General features: G+C 58.0%; 1 protein-coding gene across 15 annotated transcripts in view; it reads right to left on the bottom strand.

Annotated features, from left to right (window-relative positions):
• PCBP3 (poly(rC) binding protein 3) overlaps positions 1 to 12,986 on the bottom strand; it is a 214,895-nt gene that overhangs the window by 10,887 nt on the left and 191,022 nt on the right. For 7 of the 15 annotated variants that reach the window (XM_057545903.1, XM_057545902.1, XM_057545901.1 and 4 more), the window contains 5 exons: positions 12,732 to 12,848; positions 11,763 to 11,894; positions 10,833 to 10,961; positions 7,591 to 7,734; positions 4,694 to 4,735 (listed from right to left, as the gene is read on the bottom strand). In XM_057545903.1, coding sequence (XP_057401886.1) covers positions 4,694 to 4,735; positions 7,591 to 7,734; positions 10,833 to 10,961; positions 11,763 to 11,894; positions 12,732 to 12,848 — 564 coding nt within the window. The remainder of the gene's footprint in view (positions 1 to 4,693; positions 4,736 to 7,590; positions 7,735 to 10,832; positions 10,962 to 11,762; positions 11,895 to 12,731; positions 12,849 to 12,986) is intronic. The other 8 variants (XM_057545908.1, XM_057545906.1, XM_057545905.1 and 5 more) reach the window with 4 other exon arrangements.

The raw sequence follows: 12,986 nt of genomic DNA, 5'->3' as shown, positions 1-12,986 counted from the left end.
TTCCTTTAAAGTTTTTTTTTCCCCACTAACAATAATAATGGTGTATTGTGTCATTGGGTTAGTATTTTCCTAGAATAGGTTTTCTATTCTTTTAATTATTCTAGGTCCTTATTCTTTAGGTGTGTCTCTTGAAAAAAAAAACTGATTTTTTTTTGTTTTTGTTTGCTTGTCTCTTTGTTTAGCTTTTCTTAAAAAACTTTCTGATAGCCTTTGTTTTTTAACTGGAAAGTTTCTCCCGCTTTGATCACAATTACCCACAGATGTAGACTAATTTCTGCCATCTTATTTTAATTGTCCTGATCTTCAAGGGTTTCTTTTCTTTTTTTTCATTACCTTTCTTTTGTACTGATTAATCTTTTCCTGTCACCCACTTTCCCCTCCGTACCTTTATGGAAGTTACGAAAGTGAACATGTTTCTGATAGTCACCACTTTGAAATTTTAACATGTACATTTAGTCTTAATTCAATATCTTTGCCTTCCTCCTGAACGATACAACGACCTACAGGATGTTTTAATCCCCTCAGCCACATCCTAATCTTACGCGTGCGATTGGTGCCCATTTAGTTCTGTTATGTTAATCCCAGCAATTAGATAGCATTGATTTTGATTTTACAAAGTTTGTTTTCATTGACCCAAATGTTTAAATTGTAATGTCGTCAAAAATATCAATGTTTTATGATTTGTGCTTATGTTAAGGAAAGAAATGGTAATTTTTTTTGCTCACCATTCTTTCTTGCATTTATAGTCTTCCTTCTGGGATCATTTTCCTTCTACTGACGGGCATCCCTTAGAAGGTCACAGTTGTTTGTCTGAAAACATCTGTAACTTGGGAGATCCTCTGGAGGTTGAATTTTAGGTTGACAGTTGTTTTCTTTTATTTTGCCACCACAATTGCTCCTTTAGAATATTCCTTCTCTCTCTCCTCTTGGAAGATACACTTTTGGTCTTTGGTGTCATGTGGCTTTACTTGGACACGTCTAAAATGGATTTTGGTTGATCTAGTTGGGGATTTGTTGGGATTCCTGAATGTGAGGATTTTTTTGTTTATTGATTCTGAGAAATCCTCTGTGCTCATCTCTTAGAAGCTTCCCTCCCTCCATCCTATCCGTTAACCCTGGGACTTCAACTGGATCTGTGTTCTTCCTTCTCAGTCCTCCTTATCGGTGTTTCTCAGACTTTCCATGCAAACAAGTTACCCAGGGTCTTGTGAAAATGCAGATTCTGATTCTGGGAGGGGCGGGCTGAAGGCCCGGCCACTGAAGAGCTCAGCTCCGAGGAGAGGGTGTGCAATCCCAGGGAGAGGGGCGGGGGCAAGAGTTAACCTGCCCCTGTTTCCTGCTCTGCGTCAGGTGGGGCCGGGGCGCCTCCCCACCACTCCGAGCTGCGAAAGGAGAGGATTGAAGATCCTCCGATCTTGGAAGAACAACGAGCCAGAGGTGCGGGCGTCAGCGGGGTGGGCGTGCAGGGCTGTCACTACAAGATGCTGGGAGCAGCCCCAATGGCACCTCCCTGGGGGCTCCCGGCGGGGGACACCGAGGAGGTGGGCGGGGAACGCACTCCATCCCCGGCTGTGTCCACTGTGAGCAGAGCCCCAGGGACCACCGTCCGCATGGGATCTAGCTGTGCGCCCCCACTGGTTTCTTCTACTTACTATGACTCACTCGCTTCCAGTTTCCCCACTGCTACCTCTCTAAGTAACGAGCTTCCCGGCTAACATGGCGTCCATCTACCCCCAGATACTCAACACCCTCTGCTGAGACCCAGCGTCGCGGGGACCGACAGCTCTGCTGCTCCTGGCCCCCAGCTCTGGCGAGGGCCCCTCGAAGCCCCATGTCCTCACCAGCCCAGGCTCCAAGGGAGGCCGCTGGCCCAGCTGGCTTCTGGTCTCGATTCTGCTCACTTCCAGCACCCCTTTAATGAGGGGATGCTAAATAAGGGAGTGACTTGGAAACTTTGAAGAGTAGAAATAAGATTCACACGTGAGGGCATGCTTGACATTGACTGATTTCTCCCAGAAGAAACCAGTTTCTTCCCGGTGTAATCAGTACAGGGACAGAAAGAGCGGAGGTGGGAGAGAGCGGTGGTGGCCATGCTGTGTCTGTCCAGGCTTCGCATCTGCTCCTGCGTCCTGAGTTGTGGCCACCATGGTCCTTCCTCGTGTCTGAAACTACACCCGACCCCTCGGGCAGGACACGTGGGAGGCCGTCCTGGAGCATTCTGGCTGCCAGCCGTGACCAAGGCCTGCAGCTGTGACAGGCCCAGTCATCCAGCAGTCCTTGGCCTCTCCGAATGCCCGAGAGCTATGAGCTTCCAGAAGGATTCCGGTAAAACAAGGGCCGAGGCAGGCGAGAACCTGGAGGGAGACTGGTGAGGGTGGGGCCCTGATTCTTACGTAGGTTAAACCAGAAAGCAGGAAAAACTACGCACATTTTAGCTCTAGATGAAGAAATGCTCAGCTCTAAAAAGTGTATTTTCTCAAAGTCTGTGCCTGATTTAGGAAGGAATTAGCTGCTGAGATGACAGAGGGTTGTGTGTCAGCCACTGGGGTTGAAATATTCAAATGGTGTATTCAGTTACCTTATAAAATAAATTAGTACTTCCTGTAATTATTATATTTGCGTTCTAAGAAATGAAGCTTTTAAAAAATTCCTACTGAATATTAAGCTCAGATAAAACTGCCTTCCTGGCCATGGTCACTCGTCACCATTTAATTTTGTTTTGAACGATTCTTAGTGATGGTCCAAGTCTTCAAGTTTCCATTCCTGCAAGAAAAGCATTTATCAAAGTCCTGCTCTCTTGTCCTAACAGCTGCTCCATCACAGGTGCGGCTCTGGAGAATGCAGGGTCCTGCACAAAAGTACTTTCACGATAAAAAACCAAGTGTTTCAAATCTCTGTCAAACTCAATGAGGCAACCATGTAATAGCTAGCTATAAATTAGTTTAAAATCTGAAAAAAAACTGAAACTACCCATTTTTAAGAGATACTGAGACAATCACATGGAAAGAGCAAAACAACCAATTGATATAAAAACCAATCAACCACACCAATCAAAGTCCCTCGGCCTCGCTAGGTGCGTGTGCCCTAGCCGAGGGAATTCAGACCAGGAGCTCCAGACCAGGAATTCAGGCCTGGAGCGCTGAGGCCTCGGGCAGCAGGGAAGCACAGGTCTGCCATGGGCTGCGGGTCTGAGCCTCATCTCAGACCTGCTCTGGGGTAAACCGCCCCTCATGGCCCAGACCGCCGAGTGTGCTGAGTTCTGAGTCTGCTTTTGCACAGAAGCTTTTCCAAAGGCACAAGACCACCAGCCATGGGGAGTGAAGGCTGTGCCACCCTGTAAACCGGCTTCTCCTCTGATCTCCGTCACCCCATGCGGGCGCTCTATTGGGGCCCACGGAACCCACACGCCACAGTGCCCGTCCCAACCCCACCAGTGCTATGCTTGCTCACTCCACATGGGTGACGGGCCCCCTCCCCGGGTTCCAGCACCTGCCGTCCCCTGGGTCACAGCCAACTGTTGTCTGGGATGGGCAGGGCAGGCATCCCCCATGTGGCATCAGGACGGCCCCCAGCCCCGTCTCCATCAGCTTTCTCTGACTTTTGATTCATGTGTGTTGCTTAATGAGGATTTTTTTAAAAAGGAAAAGCCGTTGGTTTTTCTTTTCTATTCAACAGAAATGTCCTGCAATGATAGTAAATTGAATCTCTGTACTTCCAATACACACATGTGCTCAGTGTCCGTGAATTCTTATAACTCTCCCTGCCCTGACTTTACGTCTTAAGGCGGCCGGCGCTTCACCTGCCAGTTCAAAATCGCGAGCGTCTGCACAAGGTGGGCGGGCATTGCTGTCACCTGCGGTCCCTCTGCCTGGACAGAGCCCGCCCCCCACTGGCTCTCCGAGAGCAGCGCACGTGGACCCACCTTCCCAGGACAGAGGACACTTCTCGGGTCGGACCTCAGCTTGCTGTGCCTGCGGCCGTGGCACAAAACCCCCCCACCTCTTCCCTCTCTTCCCCGCACCCTGCTGCCCGGGCCAGCAGCGCAGACCTCGCGGCCCAGCCTATCTACAGCCCTGTGGCCTGCGGCCCCCCTGCAGTGTGCTCGGGGCGTCCAGTCCTCCAGCACCAACGCTGCGCTCAGCCTGGAACCCAGTCCGGAGCGGCCCCGGGCGTGGAGCGCGTGCTAACGCTAGACCAGAGCCTCGTCTGCCGCACGGGCTCCCGGCAGCCTGGATCTCGTGCATGCGTGGACCCTGCCCCGACCGGGGCCTGAAAGGGAGCATGTAGCTTCTCCAGGTGTTCAAACGCCCATCCAAGGTATCCCGGCAGACCTGCTGATGGTACATCACCTGCCTGCTCAGGTGCCCACGGGGCCCAAGCTGTCCCCGCCCACCAGGGCAGGCGCCGGGGACACAGCAGCCCGGTGGCCCCCGCCCGAGGCCCCATGTGCGCAGGAACAGCCGGACTGCAGCCACAATCAAAACATTGGACATCAGGCCAAGTCCTCCACAGGAGCAGAATTAGTGCTAAGAGATTCAAGGTTATTCAGGGCCATAATGACACAGGTCAGGAACACTGAGAACAGTATTAATATTATAGTGTAATATTAATATTAGTAGCGATTGACAGCAGCATGCAGGTAGGAGGGAAGTGGTGACGAGAAGAGAGGTGAAGGGACAGAGTAAAAACTCACATCTGGGTGGGGGATGGCGTACTGTCCCTGGATCGTGTAGGCCTAGAGAGAGAGAGACGCCGTCAGCTCGAGAAGTGGCAGCCACGTGTCCCCCACCGCGGCCTCCCCTGCGGGACGAGGGCCCTCCTCGGGGAGGGCTTTCCTGTGAGCAGGCCCCGGGCCCTCTGGTTAAGGCCTTGTCCCTTCACGTAGGAGAGGCGACCCTCCCAGGGCCCGGGGTGCCGAGATTGGGGGCAGGGTCCTGGCATTGAGCCTCCCGGGTCCCTCGGTGGCTGGAGCTACAACCAGACACACGATGGGGCGGGGCGGGGGGGAGGGGAAGGACCAGGCAGATGGCTTCCGACTCTCACCCCCCTTGCTCCCCAACTGACAGTATCTAAGAACGATCTGCTTGACCGTTGCCATAGATTCACTGATTATTAACCTTTTGAGAACTGAATCGGCTATCAGAGTAAACACTTTCGGGAAATATTTACTCCAAGAAACCCAAACAACAAAACAGAACACTTTAAAAGGTGACTCAAAACCAATTTTGCGAACGCCAGGTTAAGTAAGAAATGCACCCAAATCAGCCACAGGTTGGCCGATTGTCCTCCAGCCTCAGGGGACCGGGGCCGTTGTGACATGGGGGCAGCGTGCTCTTGGTGGCACAGCTCCCAGAGGGGGCTTGTTCTGCCGTCACCGTGTCACTTGCCTTCAAGACGGTGACTCGGAGCAGCCGCAGTGCGTGTGTGGGCCCCGGAGCCTCTCCCACCGCCCGCCCCACCTGCCTCAACAGTCCCTCAGCCGAGATGCTTCCAGAAACTCACAGCCAGAAAACAAACCAACCACACAGAGTCGAGGGAGAGTAAAGACAAAGACCTGCCACTGGGACTTGGTGACGTGGAACGTGCGGCACCAGCCACGCTAGGCCTGCAGGTGGGGCGGGCGCAGAGCCCCCGTCCGGGGGAGGCCCGGGCACCTCGTGGGGAAGGAAAGGAACCTGATGAGAAACAGCACGCACCGGGGAGGCTGTGCGTGCTCGGGGCCGCGGGACGCCACCAGGCACTGCGCCAACGTGTCGCCGAGTGTGACAGGCCCTGGGACAGTGCTGCCCGTGTGCTCCCCGGCTGGCAGTTCTTTATCCCAGACACTTTCAGTTTCTGACTTATCTTTTCATCACTCAGGTATTATGGTTTCTAGTTCTACTGGAAGTGCACGGGCCGCCTACCATCATTTCAGGGCAGAGGTACAGACAGACGACAGGTCACAGGTTCCGCCTGGATGAAATCTTTACGGGCTGAACCTGCTGGGACGGCAGGAAGTGCGTCTCGGCAGCGGGGACGTGCGGGCATCTTCACGGGGACAGGGCGAGGCGGGAGGCTCTGAAGCCTGGGTATGCAGCACGTCCTGCACGCGGGCGGGGAGGGCCCGGGGCCTGGTACAGTGGGCCCTCTGCCCGCTACCTGCAGCGCCGCGGTGACCCTCCTGTGACTCTGTCCCCCGCCGACGACCAACACTAGTCAGTCACTGGCCACACTACCTGTCCCCAGGGCACAGGTGCTGGGTTAAGGTGCTGAGCCCCTGCGAAGCCCAAGGTGGCGGTGACCTCACTGTCCTGACTGGGGGGTGGGTGACGCCCTGCTTTGCCAGCCGGGGCTGGGCTGGGCCCGGGAGGCTGCCAGGCTCTGGCTCGTGTTAACATGCCTCCCCTCTGAATAAAGCCCGCACTTCTCCATGTGGAATCATCGCGGGCTTGCTCGCATGTTGGGGCTGAGGCCACGCAGGTAACTAACCTGCCGCTGATCACGGATGTGCGGCAGGAAAGGAGCTCTGAACGAGGCGGGCCGTCTGCGGCTGCCCTGAACCACGGGGGCCGCTGGAGCCGCTGCCCCCCTCTCCCCGGGGATTCTCCACAAACGCTGCCGCAGGAGCTCAGACCCTGCCCTCACCTCACGGGGCTCAGCGGGAGAGAAACCGGACGAGGTTCCCTTACAGAGCAGAGAAAAACGTGGAGAGTGTGTATTTGCCTCTTTTCCTTCACGGCCCTCCCGTCCTGGGTCATCTGGGAAGTCTCTGTCTTAACTCTCCCTTGAACAAGGCACACAGCACTGCCGCCTGGACGCAGAGCTTCTCCTGGCACACTGGCCTGGCCTTTTCAAAGTCCCTCGACCGCGGCTGCCGTGACCCTGCTGCAAAGGGACAAAGCGAGCTCCTGGCGGACGCCTCTGAGCCCAGTGCCCAAGGGCAGAAGACGGGGCACGGCCCCCCTGTCGGCCCCTCCAGGTCCCGCTAAGCCAACCACTGGCCTCAGACAGAAATCTCCATGACCCCTGGTTTCCAGGCCCTCCCTGGCGGGAGAGAAAGCTCAGGGGCACCCACCAAAACAGCAGGTGTGTGAAGTGGCCATGGCCGGCCTGCGGGGCCTGCAGCCAGGGTGGGGCAGGGAGGAGAGAGAGGGTCGTCCCTGTAACGGGACGCCCAGCTGGCCTCTCCTTCATCCTTGTCTCGTCCCTCACGTGCTCCTGGTGGAAACTCGTGTGTGGGAAGTTGGGAACGTGTATTTCAGGGGAGATGGGGCCAGTTCTTACAGTCGTAGTTGCCTCAACCAGGAGTCATAAAACCCCTGGTAACGCTCCCGGCCCTTCCTGCCTCTGAGCTTCCTGAAAACACCAGGAAGCTAGACTCGGGCGGTGCTGCCTGGCTGAGCAGGCCTGAGCCCGGACCAGAGTCCTCCTGGGCCCAGCCTCCACAGGGCGTCCGCCTCGGCCCTTTCTGTCTGCGGGCGCTGCCCGGCGGGTCTCTCTCGCGGTGGCCCGCGTCCACCCCAGGGCCGGCTGCGGGCCGGGAGAGCTCTGCGTCCAGCGTGCGCGGGGGACACGTGCACGTGAGAAGGGAGAAAACCTGAGTGCACTAACGGGCAGCGGCGGGGGCTGCAGTAAAAGGCTGAGGTTGGCAGTGGAGGCCGAGAGCGGGTCGGCTCTTACCTGACCACCTGCAAAAATGACAGGGGTGGAGGCGGGCTTTGGGCGGTAGGGAATGGTGGCACCTTTCGGTGGGGACTAGGAAAAGGGACAGGAGAGGGAGAGAGAGCGTTAGAGCAGCTTCGCAGCCTGGCAGCCGTGAGGCCTCCTTCCGAGCACCCCCCCCGCGCCGCCCCGCCCTCCCCAGCCCCCAGGTCCTCCAGGGACCACAGCCCTACACACAGCCCCAGCAGGAGGCGGCGGGTGACGGGTGGGGCGGGCGGACGCGCCCCTGCCCGCGCACGCGACCCTCCCCAGGCGCCAGCACAGGTGCCGCGTTCTGAGAGGGGCGCGCCCCCTCCTTCAGTCCTCGGGAAAGATCCCCCGGGGACTCGGTGCCAGTGCCGGGGCTTCGCGTGGCCTGGGCTGATGTTCAGTCGGCATCGTCACAGGGAAGTTAGAAACATCCAGCTTTACTATTTAAAAAAAGAGCCATCATTTAATGCACCTTAGAGTCCAAATGAAATAGTCCACAGTTGTGATGCAATTTGCTACAATTTCCTTTCATTATTCTGTGTCCAAAAGTATAGGATTCGTATCTTGGGGTGAATGATATCCTCAAGCACCAGAAGTCGGCCAGATTCTGATGATGTCAACCTGACCCCTTGGTCAGAAGCCATCAGGCCCTCCCCTGTCCCCTTGCCTGGGTGACCGTCTTCCCTGGGAGCAAAGTCCACAGGGCTGGGCCCGGGCTGTTGTCGGGAGTCCTGAGTCAGCAGCACCACCAGCCAGTATAGAGCTCAGGGACCAGGGCAGCCTGCCTTGCTGGGAGTTCCTGAGGCCATTGCCCACCCAGGCCCAGCCACCAGGCGGTGTGACCTCAGAGTGACACAACCCAAGACACACACAGGGAGGTGGGGACAGCAGAGGGGGTGGCAGCTTCAACTCTGCAGCCCAGGCCACACCATGCGACCTTGTCCATGCTGCGTGCCCTTGAACACACTGTGTGACCTTAGATGTGTGCTGTGTGACCTTGAACACAGTGTGACCTTGGCCTACTGTGTGACCTGGAACACACCATGTGACCTTGGCCTGCTGTGTGACCTTGGATGTTCTGTGTGACCTTGACATGTTGAGTGACCTTCGCCTGCTGCGTGATCTTGTGGAGAGCAAGAGGGGCTGCTTCAAGGGCCAGTGTGCTGACCCCGTGTGGGTGATGCTGGGCTCCCGTCCTCCCGTCTCCAGCTCGTCTGAGGTCGTGTCCAGGTGCCTCTACAGCCGGGTTCTCTGTGGTCTTGGGGCGATTAGGGGTCACCGTGCAGGAAGCGTGACTACCCTGAGTGACCGTTTCCGCTGCGAAAGGAGGACTCGGTCCAGCTGCTGCCTCCACTCCATCCCTGAGCTGGGGGATGGGCTCCCCGCTTCTCAGCCTCAACTGTCACCTTGCTCCATGGTGCACTCTGACCCCGCCGACGGCAGCGCCTGCCCTCCACTGGCCCTGATGGCCATGACGCCCAGTTCCCTTCGAGCTGACCTCTGGTGGAGGGAGGCCTTCTGAGCACACGCCCTCCACCCAGGGCTGCAGCCCCGACCCTCGCGTTCTCCACCGACCCGCCACACCTCGAGCAGCCCCTCCCTCCTTCGGTAGTGATTTCATGGGCGGAGCTCCCCACACCAGAGCCCGAAACTCCAGTCACTCTTCATTTAACATCGGACCAGGGGCTCCTAGCTGCGGTGACGCTTCCTCCCCCATAAGTGGCTGCTCCGGCCTCCGGTGGCTTCGTGACACCAACGGCAGGAGGCCTCGTCCCTGTCCCTCGAGGACCGATCACGCCTGCCCGTGTGCTTCAGCGTTCGCCATTTCACGGCCCTGGGGGCACCAGCGCCCCACAGCCAACGGGGTCAAGCTCTCCTGTGGGGTCACGTCTGACCACAAACGTGGCACAAGCAAGGCCACGTGGGAGGGGTCCTGAGGAGCCCACATGTCCTGTTCTGACCTCGTCGGGGACATCGGAGGCGGCATCCCTCCTGGAGTGGTTCACGCCACCCCGCCTCGCCTGGGCACTGCCACCCACCAGGCCGCTTGGGCATCTGCCACACTAGGGGTGCCGGGCCCTGCTCGCTACCCACCCTCACGGCCCCTCGCGGTCCCAGCGCCGGGACTGAAGAGAACACTCATCCTCACCGTGACCAGCGTGTGGGGAAAGCTTCAGAACGAAATATCTAGAAAAATAGTTTTGATTTCCCAATATCATACTTCAGGAAAATAAAAACGATACAAATTCTTTTCTAAGGAGTTGGACATGGTGCTTTAACACCAAGTCAAGTACAAAAGAGGGAGAACCCACCGCTGCCCCCCCACCCTGAGGCTAATTCCTGGGGGAGACTGCTGTCACCTCAGGCAGACCCTCCATCAAGAGCTTCGGGCATGGGGGGAGGAGGGCCCAGGTGGCCGGTCCACCAGCACAGGTATTGAAACCTTTCGTCTGAGGCACGATGACTTCATTTTAGCTTAAGAAAGACCAGCAACTATTATTGATAGCTTCAATTAATCTTGCAGCAGTTTGGGTATTGATTGAAAGTTAAATCTTGGGTTTTTTTCCCTCAGATTTTCAAGAGAGGTTTTTCCTGCTCAGCTGTGCCTTCCTTGCTTCTCCTTTGGTTAATCCTTTTGTTTACTTCTTTCTGTCTTCACAGTTGGGGCATTTTCGTGTGCTTTTCCTAAGTCCTGCCCATTGTACCTCGGCAGCGTCTCTGATGCCCTCAGGCTGGTCCCATGCAGTGGGGTCCTGTCCATGGCGTGGGCCTCTTCACTCCATCTGCATCTCCAGCCCAGACCTGGCCCCAGGGTACACCTGCACCACTTTTAAGGACTGACCCTTTGCTGAACGCCCCTCACACCATGGACTACTAACTCTTGATCCAGCTCCAGAAATGAGGGGAGGGGCTCATGCCCCCCACGTTCTCCGTTGTCTCCCCAGATGCCCAGTGAAGACGACCGACCCACCCGAGACGGCAGGAGCCGGCGGCTGCCCTCCCACAGAGCCTGCACCCAGGCCGTCCCTGAGGCCCGCCCTCACGCGACCCTGACCACATGAATCCTCAGGGCCCCGAGGCCTCCAACGCTCAGAAGCCCCGGCCGGCACGGAGCGCGGGGCAGGCTGGCGAGGAGCCCTGGACTTGTGGACCGACTGTACCTCCAGCATGACCACACAGATTTGCTTGACACACTGGATGATGGCGTCGGGGGTCCCCGAGATGGTCACTGCCCGCTCCGTGGAGTTGGGCAGCATGTCCCCGGCCACCTGGACCTGGGCACCTGTGGACTGGAGAGACCAGATGTTGGAAGGGGCCCCACCGAGCGGGGCAGTGTGCACTGCAGCGGCACTTCCTGGGTGCCCCCGGGGGTGTCGAGGGCACAGCACGCCTTGGGACGCCCCCCGACGCTGCCCCAGGTCACCCCCACCACGTCCTTCCTCCGCACGCTCCGTCTGGAGCCCCCGGGCAGCCCCATCCAGCTCAGCCCGCCGCTGCCAGGGCACCGCGGACCTGGAGCAGGGCGGGCGACGCTGGGTGCGGAAGCGGCATCTCAGGAGACAGAGTTTTTTTTTTCAAATAAGTGGAATTCTCTCTCTCTGTGGAGTTTGAGGTCACAGAGAAAGCTGGATCCCAGTCATGGGGCCTAAAGCGTGCGGCCGTCTTTCCTGGAAGGAATCAAGCCTGGGGGCTGCCATCCTTTGGGGAAGGAAGGCCTCGGGCTTTCCTTGGGAGATGAGCTTGTGAAGGTAAGGTGGGCGCCTCAGGCAAGCCCCACCCCAGCTGGGATGGCGCAGCGACTCTCAGGAAACGGGCCCGGCAGTGGGAGCGGCAGCCTCCCGGGGGGCAGAGCCCGGGCCCTGGAGCCCAGGACTGGGCGGGGGTGCCACGGCCGCGTGCCGGGAGTCAGGCCTGGGCTCCTCTGCATGACGCCCACAGCGGGGGCTCCCACAGTCACTCTGCCTTGTGGCTCGTCCCTCCCCTGCTGCAAGCTCTGTGCTGCAGGGTCTGCAGGGACCCGGCTAGTGCTCTGCCCTAGGGACATCCTGACCCGCCCGGCGCTCGGCTCCCGGGCGGGGAGGGCTCGTTACCTCCCTGATCTCCTTGATCTTGGAGCCGCCTTTGCCGATCAGGGACCCGCACTGGCTGGCGGGGACCACCAACCTCAGCGTCACCGGGGGCTTGCTGGTGGCTGGGCTGTTGCTCATGCAGTTAATGATGTCCTGGGGAGGGAGAGGCACGTGCGTCGGCCGCGAGAGCCTAGCAGGCTCCCTGTCGGGGGTGGGGGAGACGAGGACGAGGGGGAGGCAGAGGCACGATGGCAAACGGCTGAGGGTGAACAGCGGGAGGACACGGTGGCCGGGATGGGCTGGTCACAGGGGCTGCGAGGCCAGGCCAGGCTCAGGGGACGAGGCGGGGCGGCTGGAGAACACAAGGGGACCCCCAGACGTGCACGTCTGGGCAGTCGCGCTGCTGCCAAAGGGTGGGGCGCAGACCCCCAGGGTGCCTGGACTCAGGGTCTGACCTCTGTCCCTAAGGCCTGGCGGGCAGAGAGGGGCTTGGACAGAGGGTGATCCATTTGACAGAAGGACTTACTCCCCAGCTTGATCACCCTTTAAGTAAAGACACCAAATGCATCTCCAGATAACTTTTAGCAATTTCAAAAATATCAGAAACACATAAAAATCTTAAGGTTGAACTCTGACAGACGTACACAAAAGTGCATAGACACATAAATGCATGTAGATTTCCCAGGCCTGGGTCTCCCTTTGTCCGTCCACATCTGAGCCAAGCTAAACACACTGGAGGTCAGCTGCTGTGGACAGGGCTGAGGCCTGGACGTGGCCGCTTCACTGCCGGCGCCAGGCCTTCCCTGAGGACTCGTGCTCTGGGGGCAGGCCCCGAGGGACCGCTCAGTGAGGGAGGGGGGCCTTGGGGGAGGAGGGACCCTGGCCTATCACCAGGTGGACCGGAGGGGGCAGTCCCCGGGAAGGCAGAGGAGGCAGAGGGGCTGAGACGTCCCCTCTTCTGGGACAGGGCTCCCCAGGGGCGCCCCTTACCTCCTCAAACTTGTAGGCGATCATGGCAAAGGCCTTGAAGATGGCGTCTGTCGGGCCCGTGATGGTCACGATTCTTTCTGGGCAGTTTCCTTCCGAGATGTTGATCCTTGCCCCGCTCTGGGAGGGAGGTACGCAGACCCCAGAAACTGGATTAAAGCCTTGGGGCCGGCAGTGGGCTGGATCCTACTGACCACCGGGGACTCCTGCCGGCTGGTGGTGCCCGAGCCTCGGCACCGATGGCCGGTCCTGTCCTAC

Source organism: Balaenoptera acutorostrata, chromosome 4 (assembly GCF_949987535.1).
Source record: "Balaenoptera acutorostrata chromosome 4, mBalAcu1.1, whole genome shotgun sequence".
In the NCBI taxonomy this organism is placed as follows: domain Eukaryota; kingdom Metazoa; phylum Chordata; class Mammalia; order Artiodactyla; family Balaenopteridae; genus Balaenoptera; species Balaenoptera acutorostrata.
This window is presented reverse-complemented; position numbering and strand designations above follow the sequence as displayed.